The sequence below is a fragment of the Acinonyx jubatus genome, chromosome F2 (assembly GCF_027475565.1).
Source record: "Acinonyx jubatus isolate Ajub_Pintada_27869175 chromosome F2, VMU_Ajub_asm_v1.0, whole genome shotgun sequence".
Lineage (NCBI taxonomy): Eukaryota > Metazoa > Chordata > Mammalia > Carnivora > Felidae > Acinonyx > Acinonyx jubatus.
Genome location: NC_069394.1, coordinates 15,484,761 through 15,502,087, shown reverse-complemented (window position 1 = coordinate 15,502,087; position 17,327 = coordinate 15,484,761). Strand labels below are relative to the sequence as shown.

Sequence of the window (17,327 nt, the reverse complement as noted above, 5' to 3'; positions counted from 1 at the left end):
CTTATGTATTGGGCAACAATTTGCTGGAAAAACAATTTTTTTTAGCGTTTCTTTTGTCTGAGAGAGAGAGAGAGACTGTGAGCGGGGAAGGGGCGGAGAGAGAGGGAGACAGAATCTGAAGCAGGCTCCAGGCTCTGAGCTGTCAGCACAGAGCCTGACGCGGGGCTCGGACTCAAGAATGGCAAGATCATGACCTGAGCCAAAGTCGGACGCTCAACCGACTGAGCCACCCAGGCACGCTGGGTGACCGTTCACTTTTAAAATTCTGTGCTGGGCCTTGACTAGGCTGGGCTGCTGGGGTGGGGCTCAGGCGGCTGGGGAAGATGCGGGGAAGGACGGAAGGAGCAGCTGAAGTTGGAGAGACACCCAGAAGGCATGCTGGGAACTGCCCCCTCCCCCACCCCCCGCCGGGGTTCTATGGCTGGAAGAGAACAGTGAACCTCAGACACCAAGAAACTTCCAGAGCACATAGTCCGTGGAGCGTGTGGTCTCTGTTTGGTCCCGGTCTGGCCATCACCTGTGCCTGCCAGCCTGCTGTGGGGGTATCCATGGGACCTACCGGATTCCTCGCTTACCTTCCAGAGGTTTTTTTGGTTGTTTTTTTAAACGATGAATACACAGTTTCGGAATCATAGGCAGAAGGACCCCTTCAGGTACTGGCAATTACTATTTTACTGAAAATCCCGAATTGCACAAATAGTTCTTTAGAGCATAAAACTAAATGGATTTATATGTGACAATTACATTCGGCATTTATAAGAGGCAGTACAAAAATGTATTCTGCTCCTACATGATACAAATTGCATATAATACCATGATTTCAACAATATTAATTATATGAACGAGTGCCGTGAGATACATCTTAATACCTGACGTTTCCCACAGTTAAGGGGAGCGAGGCAGTTCTACGAGCAGCTGAGTTTCTTCATTTCTAAATTCATTTTAGTCGTGGGAAGACTGAAGGACAAGCCTTTGACTGAAGACGCAGATGTCAAAAAAGTTACAGGACTGTTCTGAATTCATCAAAGATGAAATTAGGCACGTGTGCTTCAGCAACCTAAAAAGAGTAAACAGAAGAGTTACTTTTTCCCTAGTGTTCTGATTCAGAACAAGGTCAGAATTTTCCACACGCAAGGAAAACAAAAACACCCTTGGCAGCAAGGTGGGGCTCAGGCAAGTGGACTCACAGGGGAGGAGCACTCCCTGAAACCCTGCCTCGCATTGCTGTCCTTCCTCACACTGGTGCCTAGCTCCTCAGCCCTGCTGGCATCTGAGGGAACGTCCGACGGTGCTCCCGCCTCCAAACGCGGTGCTCCCGCCTCCAAACGCGCCAGGTGTGAGCTCCTCGGCTCGGCTCAGCTCTCAGGCTCTCCGGCTCCCCGAGGCACTTGAGGTGCTAGGAATGCTGGGAAGTGCTGACAGGTGATCTCAGGTCACCTCACAACTGATCTGTGACCCACCTGGGAAGAACAGCGTGTCCCAAGGGACAGGCCAGAAGGGGGGGCGGGGAAGGGCCTCAGCACGCAGTCCTGAACTGTTCTTGGGGGAAGCCCGAGGAAGGGTGGGTAGGGTGAATGGGTGGGATGTAGGGCTGGGTGATCTCCAACTGCTAGAAACTGGAAATTTTTTTATTTTTATAGACGGCAAGCGCATGAGCAGGGGAGAGGGGCACAGGGAGAGAGAAAGAATTTTTTTGCGTGTGAGTTTATTTTGAGAGAGCATGAGGTGGAGAGGGGCAGAGAGCGAGACAGGAAGAGAATCCCAAGCAGGGTCTGCACTGTCAGCGCAAAGCCCAAAGTGGGGCTTGAACTCCCAAACCAGGACCTCATGATCTGAACCAAAATCGAGACGCAGATGCTCAACTGGCTGGGCCACCCACCCATGTGCTCCAAAATTGGTTATTTTTTAAAAGCAGCGTTTAATTTTTTTCCTGATTGTAAAGGGATCATCTGCTACTCGGAGGAAAGTTAGCAAATGCAGGAAGCGTAAAATGGAAATAAATCTTTAATCTTAAACCCTTAAAGAGAAAAACTGGTAATTATTTTGTACAAATCCCTCCAATTGACACATAACACATACTCAAAATTAGGATCACATAACCTTGTGTCCTTTGCCTCTGCTAAATCTTTTGTTGCTGTTGTTTATTCATTTATTCTGTGGGAGAGAGAATCCCTAAGCAGGCTCTGCGCTGATGTAAGGCTCGATCCCACGAACTGTGAGATCACGAACCTGAGCTGAAATCAAGAGTCAGGAGGACGCTCAACTAACTGAGCCACCCAGGTGCCCCTGCCTCTGCTAAATCTTTTGTAATGAACATCCCTGCACACGCATCTTGGTGAACTTTTGCACATATACCCAGCAGATACATTCCAAGCAGTCGAACTGCATGGACCGGGTGAGAATGTTACAAGTTATTTTTGAATTAAGCCAAATGGCCCTCCCATAGAATAAACAATTTACACTGCCATCAACAGTACTGAGAAGTTAAGAAGTCCTATTTCTCTAAAGATTTCCACGCAGCGGGGGCCCAACATTTTACTTTTTATCAATATGATGGGTGGAAATTAAGTTTTACTGTTATTTTGATGCGTGACACCTGAATTAAGGTTGAACATTTTTACAAATGTTTATTGGCCATCTGTATTTCTTTTCCTGAAAACTGCCTATTAATATCCCTTGTCTTTTTTTCCCCCCCTATTGGATTGGTTATCTTTTTCTTACTGATGTAAAAGAACATGCCACGCATCAAGAAAACTGATCCTCTGTTGATATTTTCCCCATTTTTTTTTTTAAATTAAGAGACACTTGACAGAATTGTTTCATTACATTCAGCATTCATGAGATCAAATCTCTAAATCTTTTCCTTTATGGTTGCTTCCTTTGATGTTTATATAGAAAGTTCTGAGAGCTCATTCATAGTTGTATAAAATTTTTGTGTTTGCTGGTTCTATTTTCCACACTAGCCGTATGGATATAAGAAAGATGTGAGGACACTAAGTGGCTATTTTTTGACTATCACATAATGAACTAACTGTGCTAGCACTATTGACTAAAATATTTCCTTACTCCCCTAATTTATGATGCTACTTTCCCTTACATGCAACTGTATGTAAGGAGGCTACATATTCTTTTTTTTGTTTAAAAATTTTTTTAAATGTATGTTTATTTTTGAGAGAGAGAGAGAGAGCAAGAGACAGACTGTGAGTGGGGGAGGGGCAGAGAGAGAAGGAGACACAATCCCAAGCAGGTTCCAGGCCCTGGGCTGTCAGCACAGAGCCCAACACGGGGCTCAAACTCACAAACCGTGAGGTCATGACCTGAGCCAAAGTCGGGCGCTTAACTGACTGAGCCGCCCAGGTGCCCCAAGGAAGCTACATATTCTGATCTATTGATTCATCTACTGAGTTTCATACCACTGCCACACTATTATGATCTTTGTAGTTTTACAATAGTTTTAAGTATTTGGTATGTTTTAAATGTCTTCTTTAAAAACAACCTACTTTTGGTCTGAGTTCTATAAAATTTTTAAAAATCCCCCTCCCTAACGTTACAAAAATTATCTGGGATTTTGATCATAGCTGCAATAAACCTATAAACGAATAAAAACTACTATTTGAGTTTCCTTATTCAGAATGATGGACTCTGAATTTTTATACTTTGTTCTAAACTGTTATTAAAATATCAAAAATAACTTATTTTTTCTAAACCGTGTTTCTTGCAGTGTTTTAGCTTTTTTTTTTAAAGTTTGCGAGACAGTGAGCTCGTGAGTGGGAGAGGGGCAGAGAGATGGAGAGAGAATCCCAAGCAGGCTCTGCGCTGTCAGCACAGAGCCCAATGTGGGGCTTGATCCTATGAACCACGAGATCATGACCTGAGCTGAACTGAAGAGGTTGACACTTAACTGACTGAGCCCCCCAGGTGCCCCTCCTGTAGAGGTTACTACTCCTGGCTACGCTATTTCCTTAATTCTGCGAATGGGATCTTTTTCACACCATGTGTTTGCGTTAATTATTCGTGCATTTACCCTGTACGTTCTCTAATCAGCTTTTCTGTAGTCTTAAATTCGAACAGTTTTCCACATGATTCCAGTGGGTGTTCAAGGAAGACAATTACATCCTCTGTGAACAATACAAATTTGTCTTCCTTCGTGCATTTTTTAATTGTCACTTGGTTTACTGCCTTGAACCTGTACGGCCAAAGCCATGGTGAGAGTCGGTACTGCTATATCACTGTCACGGCACTGACTTTAGGGGGGATGCCGCTAGCGTTTCACTATAGCGGAAGATGTCGCCAGTTAATTTTTAAAACACCGTCTTTGGCTGTTGTTATGAAAAAGTAACCTGCTAATTAAAAACAATCAGAATGGCTTTTCGGAATCTATCAAAAGTCTTTTGTGTTTTAGTACGAAGCTCTGCACTTTGAGCTGAAACTTACCAAAGTGGAATCATTAGTGAGAAAGGAACAGGAAAGACTATCTTGGGGAGTAAAAAATGAAGCCATTTTTGGAAACCCTGGGTAAATATGATGTTACTTGTGGTGTGAACTGAACTGAACTTGCTGTGGGAAGCGGGGGAAAAACCACCCACACAATTATTGCCTCCAGGATTCCCTCCTGGACTGCCCATCTATTCCTCTGGAACCAGAAGCAGGGCTGGGTGAGCTGCTTGGGAGCGGGGCGCGGTAGGGAGGGAGGAGGGGGGTAGGTGCGGTGAGAGCCGGGCTTGTGAAGCACCAAACGCAGTGAAAGGAGGAGCGCTCACAGCTGCGGGCAGAAGGGGGCCCGGGGGGCTCAGAGCATCCACTGGGATGAGCTCCTGGACTGTACCCCTAGTGAGTCCAGGGCCGCTCTTTTTTTTTAATTAAAAAAAATTTTTTTAATGTGTATTTTATTTTTGAGAGAGAGACAGAGAGAGAGAGACAGAGCATGAGCAGGGGAGGGGCAGGGAGAGAGGGAGACACAGAATCTGAAGCAGGTTCTGGGCTGTCAGCACTGAGCCCAACGTGGGGCACCAACCCATGAACTGTGAGATCATGACCTGAGCCGAAGTTGGACGCCTAACCGACTGAGCCACCCGGGCGCCCCTCCAGGGCCACTCTTAATGGCACCTTTTTACAAAAAGGGCTTTAATATTGTCCTTTGTCTACTGCTTACCCTCCTAGGTAGCTTTGTGTACCGAACATAATCCTCCAGAAACAGGAGGGCACCCACAACGTCCGCAGGCATTTCAGGTATCTTCTGGCTGCAACAGAGAACAGTCTGGATCAATGCACCGCTTTGCATGTGGTGGACCCTCAGTCAAAATACTGAGACTAGAGAAACGACAGACCACTAAAGTCAAAGGAGAAAATCTCTAGACCATCCTCTCGATTCATATCATTACCCTGTGGCTGTATTCTCAGAACATAACCCAGAGGATGCAGTCTGCACTGAATGGCTTACGTGGGCCTCCACCACACGGCCCCCGCTGTCCGTCTAGACTCACTGCTCACCACCCTGCACTTCGTGATTCAAGAACTGGCAGGTCCCTGAACAGGCCGCGCCTCCCCAGCCCCCGGTCTCTGCGGCTCCATTTGCTCTGCACGCCTACTTTACAAGTAAATTTCTAGGCATCTTGCCAGTTCCAGCTTAGGTTCTTCCTCCTTCGAAAGGCCTCCCTCACTCCTCTGGGCAGATGGCCTTTTCGTACGCTTTGAGCATCCTTAGTATTCTCCCCCAAGTCTCGGAGGTTTTCAGTTGTTTGTATGTTGGTTTCCTCGAGGGCCTGGGTCCTGTCTTTAGCCTTCTCTCCTCAGCATCTGGGACGGCACCTGCCCCCTACTGTACATTCGAAGGGGTCCAGGACAGCGTCCAGTAACTTCCCATGCGGATCCTACTCGTTCACTCACACAACCGCCACGCTGCCCAAACCCTTCCAGAGCTGCGGATGCAGCAGAGGACGTGACAGGCTTCTCACGGAGCCTACACCCTTTCTTTACAGCGGAAGGAATCTTCAGCTCTTAAAACGATTTCTAAGTTACGTACAGAATGGCATTTTCTGATTAATGAAGGATTTCATGGAACTGGATTACTGATTAGTTTCCCTGATGATGTTTTGCGTTGGAAAAGCAGGTTGAAGAGTGGTTACACCTGGAAAAAAGCTGCCGCTGCTCTCGATCTTTCAGTGCAGGACCAGGGCGGCGAGGGAAAGGGAGAGCCTCCGTGCATCCCACGCTCCTGACGTCACTGCACTTGAACAAACCAGAAACCGAGCCGCGGCCTGATGCCCGTCTCCTGGTGACCTCTGTCAGGGTCACCGGTAACAGGCTGTGCTACAGCCACGCTTTGTAGTCACTGGTGAGGAAGAATCAGGAAGGATTTGCCAGCTCCTGACAGATGGGGGACTGGGGTTGGGGTGGCCCGTGTGGAGGTCACTTCCCAATCGCCTTGGACCAAGCTGACTGCAGCCCTGGCTTCCTCTTCACCGTCCGGAGCCAGATGCACTAGGTTTTTGGGTGCTCACTGCTGCCCTTTGCAACCGACCTCGTTTTGCAATTGCTGCAATTCCATTTCCGAGACTTCCCCATCCTTCTGAGCTACCTTCTGTTTTTTAATTGTTAAAAAGTCGGCTGTTGGAAGCAAGTCTCCGCATACGTCCTAGAAAGACACCCAGCGTCCGTCTGTCGTTGGGTCCGCTAACTAAGGTGGGGCAGAATTAGCCTGGCTGATGCTCTCGGGGAAAAGAGGTCAGGGGTTGAGAAGGTTGCAAGAGGCAAGAACCCGGTCCTGCAATTCTAGCCGCACTGTACTCCACACGGGACCCGGAATGAAGGAGCTTATGACCCCTCCGCTTTAAGGGGTCAGCTGTTTTTGGAATCCCGGTGTGGGTTTGGGAAACCACATATTAAGTGGTGGGATTACCAACTGGAACCCCCAGAAGAGGTCACGGATGCGGTGAGTGGCCACGGCGTGGTGCACAGGAACAGGTGGAAGTCAGCTTATCTAAAGCAAAAGACCCAAGGCAACCGCTGACATTCACAAAGGAAGGAGACTGCATTTCTTCTAATTTCAGAGCGTGGAGGGAGGCCCAGAGAGCGAAATCTCAGAGAGACAGGATGGAATTTTCCATTCATCACAGTCAGCCACTTTCCAGTGACCAGGGCTGTGTGGCCTTGGGAGGTGATGAGTACCTCACCCAGGGGGGGTGTCCGAGCAGATCTGGATGGTTCCTGCCAGGGGCATCTGAGCGCGGATTCACATCCTGGCTGAGGTAAACTAAACGGCCTCTGAAATCATGTCCAGTCAGGGGTGCACTGTGAGGACCTGTAAGGTCATTCCCATTAGTCTTTAAGTTACACTGACCCAAGTGACCAGGCGGTCCTCTTCCAGACGTTGGATGTGCAACATGCCAGAGAAATTTAGTCAGCTGGCCTGACCCTTCAGGGTAACAGAGGAGGCTCAGGACCCAGCATCTCCTGCAAATAACTGTTTTTTTTCTATCCCAGAGAAGCCACATTTTCGGGGGGCGGGAAGAAGAAAGGGTTTACGAGCCTTGTATCCCATAGGAGCTTTGATGTGACTTCTGTTTCCTCATACACCAGGAACCCAGGCCGTGCCCAGGCTGACACGGACGTGCTCCCTGACTCCCGCCAAAGGCTGTGGAGCCATCCTATGCCAGGGGCCCGGCCAGAGGGCCGGGCTCCCTGAGCTCTGAGCACAGCACCCAGGACAGCAGAGGAACAGGCCTGCACTCTCTTCCCCGCGGGGGTCGTGAATCCTGGTCATGACTCGTCCTTGTAAAATCACTGTGGAGTGCGCCGAGGGGGCTCCCCCAGCAGGGTGACTACGGATGGGTTGTCTTTAGTTGCTATGAACAAGGTGGGCCCTGACTTGCTTTACACAGCAGGGTGACAGCAAGTCCCATCTGTACAAGGGGGACAACAGGAGGAATTTCGCACGCAAGGTTTATAGCCCATTCTGTAACATTGATTCTGCTCTTTCCAGACTGGCTTTCGGTACCTTGTGCACTGCTCCACTGTGGAGCGGATAAACTGGCCGATCAGCGCCAGGAACTGCTCGGTGTACCGGGAATGAAACTGCTTCAGCAGGGTGAGCAATCCCAGGACGAGCGGCGGCCAGTCCACGGGGTCCGCAGGTTTCCGGCAGACCATTCCTGCAAAAGGAGCGACAAATCACGAATTATGCCACCAAAGCCAAGGGCTTGCCTTTGGCGATGTTCATTCAGCATGAATGCTTGTGAATGTCAACATGTTTGGGGGCCGCGCCTGCACTGGCAGGTGAGTATCTGGGGAACAACTCTGGACTACTGTTTGAATTCGGCCCGGGGTTGCTGGGGGCCTCCGGTGGTCTGATCCAACAGAGTCAAACGGTTACTGATTTTTATTACCATCGTCACTGTCTCTTTTGGATAATACAATTAACACATGCCGTTGCAGACAAGTTTAAAGATCTGTATCTTTAAAGGGAAACGAGAAAGTAAAAATTAGCTATGAGCAACTTCTGTTCATGGCAGCATGGCATGTTATCCACGCTGAGCCAGTCTCTTACACGAAAACAGTCTGAATCCCGGAAAACATTTCTAAGATGTATCTTTAAACACAACGTGGAACGTTATGTGATTAAAGAATCTGCAGAAGCCTGGACGGTGGAAGAAGGAAATTCGTGGAATGGGTGAGTGCCAAAACTGGCTTTTTCTCTAAGGACTTCTGCCCAAATCTGGAGGCCTTGGCCTTCTGCCCGGATGGCTGCTTGGGGAACAGGAGCTAGAGCTTAGGGTCTTTGAGGGGAAAGAAACACAATGTTGAAAAAGAACAAAGTTGGAAGACTTACATGGCCTGATTTCAAGACTTCTTATAAAGTTATAGTAATCAAGGCAGTACGGGCATGAGGATAAATAGATCAATGGAATGGAATAGACAATCCAGAAACAGTCCCGCCCTTATATGAACAATTGGATTTCCACACATATCCAAACAACTCAATGGAGAACAAGAAATCTTTTCAATAAATGGTGCTGACACTGGATATCCTCACACTGTACATAGAAAGTAATTTTAAATGGACCACAAACCTCAATGTAAGGGCTAAAACCACAAAGCTTCTAGAAAAAAACCATAGGAGAGTATCTTCGTAACCTTAGGGTTAGTCAAAGATTTCTTAGACCGGACACAGAAAAGGACGATTATAAAGGACAAATGGATGAACTGGACATTATTAGTATTAAAAATTTCTGCTCATTAAAGTCACCACTAAGAAAATAAATAGGTGGGGTTCGCCAGGGGGGGTTCAGTCACTTAAGCATCTGACTTTGGCTCAGGTCACGATCTCACGGTTCATGGGATGGAGCCCTGCATGCAGAGCCTGCTTTGGATTCTCTCTCTCTTGCTCTCTCTCTCTCTCTCTCTCAAAAATAAACATTAAAAAAGAAAAAGAAAAAGAAATGGAGCCATGTGAGTAGTGTGTACCATTTAGATTAAAAAAAAAAAAAAGAGTATCCATAAATATAAATAACTCCTACAACCTAGTGATAAAAAAGCAATCAACCTAATTTAAAAACAGGCAAAAGACGTTAACGCTTAACAAAGAAAGATATAAAGAATGGCCAAAAAGCACGCAGCATCGTTAGTCATTAGGGGAAGGCAAATTAAAAACCACAAGATACCACACACACCCAACAGATCAGTTAAAAGTAAGACGACTTACTTTGCCAAACGCTGGTGAGATGTAAAATGGCCCAGCGCTTTGGAGAAAGGCGTTAAACTGGCCAGACCTTCAGATCCCATCTCTGGGCTCTTGTGAAGACCGGAAACTCTCTTACTTAACCCAGAGATGCCAAAACAAGTTATCCTGACTTCCCTAACCTGGGCCTTGGCAACTCTGAATTTGCTCAAGGATCTACCATACAAGACAATAACGGCAGTCAGAACATGGAGAATTAATCCTTTCCAGGCACACAGCGACCACGATGCTTCACAAAAGGAACTTCCGCTCTGAATGTGGCACCGTGGAGATGCTTCCTTAAAGGACAGACCAAGGTAGGCAGGGGTTTCTTAGATCAGTCTCGAGAGCAACACTCGCAAGGTGAAATAAATGTTTTCTTGCGGTCCAAGCACCCGGATGTTCCTTCCTAGTCCTCTTTTTCATTATTTTGGTCCCCAGATTAACACATCAGTTTAATTCAGGAAAATAACTGCAGTCAGATAGAGATACATCTCCAGGACACTAAAGGTTTCATTTGTTTTGTTTTGTTGAGAGATCCGGGAATTCAAGGGAATACTTCCTATAAGCAGCTGTACAATGAAAGAAATACTACCTAAGAATGAGACCAGTGAACAAGCACTCTTTAATAAAAACAAGATTATCTTTATGCACTGACAATCCATCACTATAAAGGATCATATATTCTTTTTTTTTTTTAAGTTTTTATTTATTTTGAGAGAGAGAATGAGCAGGGGAGGGGCAGAGAGAGAGAGGCAGCGGAGGGGGGATGCAGGGCTCAAACTCACGAACCATAAGATGGTGACCTGAGCCAAAGTCAGATGCTCAACCGACTGAGTCACCCAGGTGCCCCAGAAGTATCATATATCCTTGTTTAGTTGTAACAGGGACCACAGAAGGAGAACGTGGCTCGGAGTCTTGAGATGAACTCTTAAATCCACCTTGGGGTGGTTCTTTACCCTGATTTTGACCAATATACAGAAAAGGGGTTAGCATCAGTGGAGCACTTGCTCCGGGCCAGGTACTGTTTCTGGTTGGCCCTGAGAGGTTAAGTAACTTGGCCAAAGTCACAAGGTGAGCCCTGGGAAGTGAGCAGTGGGAGAGCCAGAAACCGGACACATGTCTGTTCCTCATTCTTGCAGCAGTATTTATGGGGCCACCGTGCTCTGCAAGTCTGCGCCAGGGACAGGTGCTGTTACGGGAGCTGTGCCTGGGATCAAGGAGTATTTTTGAATCAGAGAGTAAAAATCCTAAAGAGACTCCACATCTTTATCCTAAAAGAGCTTATGAATTAGGAAGAGAAATACTTCAAGCAAGAAATTCATTTCAGAACTTCTAGTTAAAAAATAATAGAGTTACATTTATAGAAAAGCTCTTAAAATACTTCTAAAGTAAACTGAACCTATAGCAGACTTTACAAAGCTCCACTCTGATACAAAGTCTGGAGGCAGAGGAAGTACCTGGGAATCTATTAGAAACGTAAGAGATGATAAAAAATACTCAAGGTAAAGTACCCAATGGCAAAAAAATTCAGGCTATGTTGCTGGACAGGACACACACACTGGAAGGTCCTGGTAGCTGTTGCTCGTACTGAGTATTTTCACATGGCATCATATACACGTCTTAAAGTTTCGATATTCTGGTGTCGGTCTTCTCTCCTTCATCATATCGTTACTTTTCATACCGCAGCTCCCGATACACACGGGAGGCTCAGGACACTTGTTGTGAGAAGGAAACATTAACCAAGTTTCTCCCACACCATGATCAGCTGCCTCAACATTAAGGAAAGGAGAGAAGCAAAGATCCCACACGTTTTACAGGTTGGATAATGTTTGGAAATTAAAGGCGGACCGTACTTAGTTCGTGGTAAATCCACTGTAGGGGGACCCGGGTGGATCAGTCAATTAAGTGTCTGACTCTTGATTTCGGCTCAGGTCATGATCTCATGGTTTGTGAGTTTGAACCCCACATCTGGCTCTGCACTGACAGTGCGGAGCCTGCTTGGGATTCTCTCTGTCCCTTCCTCACTCTCTCTGAAAATAAATAAATGAACTTAGGGGCGCCTGGGTGGCTCAGTCTGTTAAGCATCCGACTCTTGCTTTCAACTCAGGTCATGATCTCATGGCTTTGTGGGTTGGAGCCCATGTCGGGCCCATGCTGACAGTGGAGCCTGCTTGGGATTCTCTGTCTCCCTCTCTCTCTGCCCCTCCCCAACTCGTGCTCTGTCTCTGTCTCTCTCAAAATAAATAAACTTTAAAATAAACAAACTTAAAAAAAAAAAAGGCAAATCCACTGTCCACATCACGAAGGAGCATCATATTTCACAGGCCCAAAGACATGCACTTTATAAACACACAATGAAGGGGCGCCTGGGTGGCTCAGTCGGTTAAGTGTCCGACTGATCAGGTCACGATCTCACAGCCTGTGGGTTCGAGCCCCGCATCGGGCTCTGTGCTGACAGCTCGGAGCCTGGAGCCTGCTTCGGATTCTGTGTCTCCCTCTCTCTCTGCCCCTCCCCTGCTCATACTCTTGTCTCTCTCTCCCTCAAAACTAAACACTGAAAAAAAATTAAAAAATAAAAACAAACACGCATCGAACTAAGGAAAGGGCTCGTAGGTGACGCAGCATTCTCTGTACGAAGAGCTGTTTGGTTAGGTATGAATCCACTGTTACTGTTACTTATGGCAAAAAATGTCATACGGTACCTAGGTTCTTGTTGTACTGAAGTTTTGGCAACTGCGCGATCAAAAATAGGAAGTTGACAATTGGAAAATAGGGTAGGCGCTTGGTTGTTATGTATATCTGGAAAGAGAAAGGGAAGCAAAATTGATGGGTCTCTTCACCGTGCGCGATACCGCAGAGCACATTTTCAAACGGGAAGCTTCCACGTTATTTCATTTTGCTCTGCAGACTACCTAAAACTAGGAGGGTTCTGTTAATTTGCCGCCTTCAGAGTTTCATTTAACGCCACTGACCCCTGCAAACATAAATCCCTATATAAAAATCAGCCCTTCTGGGAAGGGAACAATTTTGCCTAGAGAATAGCAGTTACTTTCCCCGGGAATCCTCTTAATGTCGTGAACCGCGGGAGAGGGGGGATGGGCTAAATGGGTGAGGGGCGCTAAGGAATCTACTCCTGAAATCATTGTTGCACTAGATGCTAATTTGGATGTAAATTTAAAAAAAATAAAAAATAAAACAAGTTAAAATAAAAAAAAATAAAATGAAAATAAAGAAGAAGAAGAAGAAAAAAGAAACAACCGGAGAGGGGAAAGTGTGATGAAAGCAAAATGCACAAATTCAATGGAGAGCTGTAGGGAAGGGCAGAGGGAGGGAGGGGGGAGGGAGGGAAAGGGTTGGGCAGAAGGAAAGAAGGAAAGAAGGAAAGAAGATCCACCCAGCCAGCGAGTGGTATTAAGTAAGTAGAAAGCAAGCAAATGTCTCCTGTGTCATTCGCTTTCCCTTGTGCAATGTCACAGAGCAGTCTCCGCCCCCCCGCCCCCCACCAGGTCTTGTGCAGCCGGTACAGTCAGGGCAGATCCCGCTGTCTCCCTGCTTCCCTCACCGCCCTGGGAGGCAGCGTGGCACTCTGGCCAGCAGCCCCAGCTCTGCTCCAACTGGCTGGCTCTGCCGCATATGCTACAGTGGAGCCCCGGTGAGGTCATCAGCCTCTCGGCCTCAAGTTCCTCACCCAACCACGGCACGTTTCATGGTCGGGGTTCGCAGTGCTTGGCACGTGGTGAGCACTCAAAAAAAAAAATGTTAGCTGCTATTCAGGCTCATGATCTTTCATCCAAGCCCAGGGGGATCGTATAGATTTTACAGATTTTAGAGAAGTAGTAAGGGGTGTAAGTAACACCTTACCACCGAAGTCATCAGTATTTCTGCATCAAAACATGAATATTCACAGAAGCATAAACAGCCTCATGTTAGTTCGGGACAAGTTTTGCCACCAAATGAGATCTGGCACCAACTTGTGAAAAGACTTTCAGCTCTCAGAGGTTTCTGGAAACTAGAAGTACAAAAAAGCGTCCGTGGCCCCCAGATGATGGCTGTGATTACTATCAGCCGCGGACGGAAGCGTGTTTGGGCATCAAGGATCAATGCCATCATTTAGCAGCAATTCAAATCCCCAACCTCGGACAAACCTAAAACTGATCTCCCACAGACAGAGTACTTCTCACTTCTCAAGGAACTGCGGCAAACACCGTGTCTCTCGATTCCCACGGCCCCTATCAGGCAGGGAAGGTGTGATTCTCCTGTTACTCGTGGGAGATTGAAACTCAGGGAGAGTGAGGGCTTAAGAGAAGGGAGGTTCCGGGATGGGAACCCAGGTTCTCCCAATATTTTAGCAAGTGACCTGCTATCCGGGCCGAGTCCCCCTCGGTACCATGCGCCTCCCACCACTCTGTTCCTTATTCTCATCGTTGACCTTATTCAGTGGGTTGTGGATGCCGGCTGCCTCCAGGTAGGCTGTGATCTCATACAAGAGTGTGTTGTCTTCTTTGGGGTAAGGAAGTGAAGGGTCTTGATAGTGGGCTTCGATATCTGCTAGGAGAGCCCTAGAGGAGAGACACAAAACAACACGAAGCAGGGATAAATGTCAGCGATGAACGCAATTCATGGAGCAGTCAGTACGGGCTATGACGTCATCTTTCGGGGCCTCAGTTTTCTGATCTGTAAAACGAAGGCTTGATCCTTCCAGTTCTCAATTTCTGTACCTGTGACTGGTTATAAGTGGAAAATCTGACCTAGTATTGTTTTATCTTTTGGAGTTAACCCAAATCAAATGCTTTTACTGTTCCAACTTTTTTGATTAGAAAGAATTTTGTTTCTTATTATTTAATGTTTGACAGAGCGTGAGCAGGGGAGGGGCAGAGAGAGGAGGGCAGAAGATCTGAAGCAGGCTCCGTGCTGACAGGCTGATGGCGGCAAGCACGATGTGGGGCTCGAACCCACAAACTGTGAGATCACGACCTAAGCCGAAGTTGGCCCACTCAACTGACTGAGCCTCCCAGGTGACCCTCACTGTTCCAATTTTTCTGAACTGACTGAACTGTTTTCAATACCTGCTTTGTCAAAAGCACTGAGTTATTTATTTATTATTAAAAAAAAGTTTGTTTTAATTTTATGGAGAGCACACACGCATGAGTGGGGGAGAGGGGCAGAGGGAGCCCAAGATAGAATCCCAAGCAGGCTCCACGCTTAGTGCAGAGACTGACATAGGGCTCTATCCCACGACTCTGGGATCATGACCTGAGCCGAAATCAAGTCAGATGCTCAACCGACTCAACTGAGCCATCCAGGCTCCCCCAGATGTTTATTTTTAAGTAGAGGCTGGAAACGAGAGCAGGTTGCTGGTGAGGTGGAGGATGTGACTGCACGCCGGGATGTGTGCCCACGGCCACTGCTGGTAACTAACACACTTCTAACTGCCCTCCGGATGATCAGTGACCTAGTCCTGTGGAGATCCAGCTGTGCCTTTGGTAATAACCGCTTTCTCAAACTGTGCAAGTATTTAGCACAAGGTCTGATGTGTACTAAGTGATCAGTAAACGTTGGCTGAATAAATGAAATCCATCAATAGCGAGTAAGAGAAAGAGAGAGAGAGAGAGAGAGAGAGAGAAAGAGACTGAGACCAAGAGACAAGACTGAGGGAGGAGGCTTACAAAGACGGGTTCGATTCTGTCTTCCCTGGGAAGGAAGGCCATAGGGGCAGACAGCCTCCTTACCCCAAAAGAACGTAAAAGAGTACGTACTGAAGAAACTGGGGCGCTAACCGATAACGAACAATCCGGGCCCACGGATGGCTGTTTCCAACGCTGGCACTTACTTATTGAGATTCTCCAGAGCAGCTGCCAGATGTTTGGAGTCAAACCGACAAGAATAATTTAACTCGTTGGCAATCTGCTGTCTCAGAATCTGCATCTGCCCCACCTGTGAACGAGGAAGAGGAAGAACAGGTGGAACACGCCACGCTGCAAAGGGACGGCAAGGAGGCAACACAAAGACGACAAGTTTTGACTAGAAGGATGACAACATTCCACAGGACTGGACTGGCTCCCCGGTGAAGACCAGTGTCATCCTTGACGGAGCATAAGGAACCCTGCAAGGGATGTGTGGACAGACGCCTATACGCCAACCTCAAATATCCCCAAAGTCCGATATTTTACAAAGTGACCCATTAACGTTGCGTTGTGCATGTATCAAAAAGGTGTCTGTATTGAAGCTCTATTTACGACCTTTTGCAATAAGTTCTCCAAGCTTAGTAGCTGCGAATGAGAAGCCCTCCTTCCTTTATTTGTCCTAAACTGAACTAAGGAGTCCTAAGGATGCCATTGTACTCTGTTATCCTAAAATTTGGTGAATATAAACCTATCTGCGTCACCTAGGATTACAGTTCACATAATCTTCTGGGTTATAAAATAACTTACATAAATTTTCCAAAAAGGCCCTTCTAACAATGATAAGCCCTCATCCATGGGTTCCTAACCATTTTTTTTTTTTTGGTATCCTGGACCTCTCTGGGAATCTGGGGAAGCCTACTGACACAGTCCAAGAATAATTCTTTTTTTTTAATGTTTATTATTTATTTTTTAAGAGACAGAGACAGAGCATGAGCAGGGGATGGCAGACAGAGGGAGACACAGAATCCGAAGCAGGCTCCAGGCTCCAAGCTGTCAGCACAGAGCCCAACGTGGGGCTCAAACCCACAAATCTTTAAGATCATGATCTGAACCGAAGTCAGACACTGAGGTGACTGAGCCACCCAGGCGCCCCAGAATAATTCTTTTAAATGTGCAAAATAAAACATGAAGGATAACAATGGCAGCCAGTTGTAACCATGTGTAATTCTCAAACTATTCAAAGAAGAGATCTGTGATACAGAATTATGTTAGCGTGGTGGATCAAGCATGTAATTTCCGAGTAGTGATGAGCATAAGCGATACGCGGAGACGTCTAGGACCCCTGCCAGGTGACGGGAAAGTACCTCTGGTCAGGTCTGGGGCGGAGTTCACATCATTCCAACAAAGTCCCAGTTGTTGGCATCAGGAAGTCAAAAGCAGACTGTAACTTTCTGTGCCAGTGAATTCCTTCTTGTCTGTTCTAGGGAAGCTATCCCCAAAAGATTAGCAAGAGAGAGAGAGAGGAGGAAGAATAGGGGGAAGGTGTTTTATAATGTTGGCAACAGTGAGGGAGGAATAGACACATTTCCTCTGAGTGGTTGGCAGCAGAGAAAGGTTAAGAAAAAAAGAGGGGCCTTCCCGAAGAGCAAAGAAAAGATATTTAGATAAATGGAGCTCGTAACAGTTAAAAGCGTTAAATGGCCTCAGATGTATTACTTTTGGCCACTATTCTTACTAGATTATTATTCTACTTACATGAAAAAAATAAAATCCAAAAAATGTTTTTATAAGAAACCTTTAGAAATAGAAAAATACTATTATTTAAAAATTAGAATAGGGCAAGGCCAAGAAGACAGTGGGTTCCCATCAGGCCACTCAAAAATGTCCTTTCAACTTTGATCTGCCCCATGTAATTCCTTCTTTTTAATGCTTATTGTTGACAGAGAGAACGAGAGAGTGTGAGCAGGGGAGGTGCAGAGAGAGAT

At 46.6% G+C, this 17,327-nt stretch overlaps 1 protein-coding gene across 2 annotated transcripts in view; it reads right to left on the bottom strand.

Annotated features, from left to right (window-relative positions):
• Nucleotides 1-654: 654 nt before the first annotated feature.
• The window catches only part of WASHC5 (WASH complex subunit 5), a 63,859-nt gene continuing 47,186 nt past the window's right edge, over nucleotides 655-17,327 (bottom strand). The window contains exons 24-29 of one of the 2 annotated variants that reach the window (XM_015084747.3): nucleotides 15,549-15,652; nucleotides 14,148-14,277; nucleotides 12,421-12,517; nucleotides 7,997-8,150; nucleotides 5,153-5,240; nucleotides 655-1,057 (exon numbers count right to left, since the gene is read on the bottom strand). In XM_015084747.3, coding sequence (XP_014940233.1) covers nucleotides 1,001-1,057; nucleotides 5,153-5,240; nucleotides 7,997-8,150; nucleotides 12,421-12,517; nucleotides 14,148-14,277; nucleotides 15,549-15,652 — 630 coding nt within the window. In that variant the 3' untranslated portion in view covers nucleotides 655-1,000. Of the gene's footprint in view, nucleotides 1,058-5,152; nucleotides 5,241-7,996; nucleotides 8,151-12,420; nucleotides 12,518-13,429; nucleotides 13,948-14,147; nucleotides 14,278-15,548; nucleotides 15,653-17,327 lie in introns of those variants that run through there. The other variant, XM_053208208.1, reaches the window with a different exon arrangement.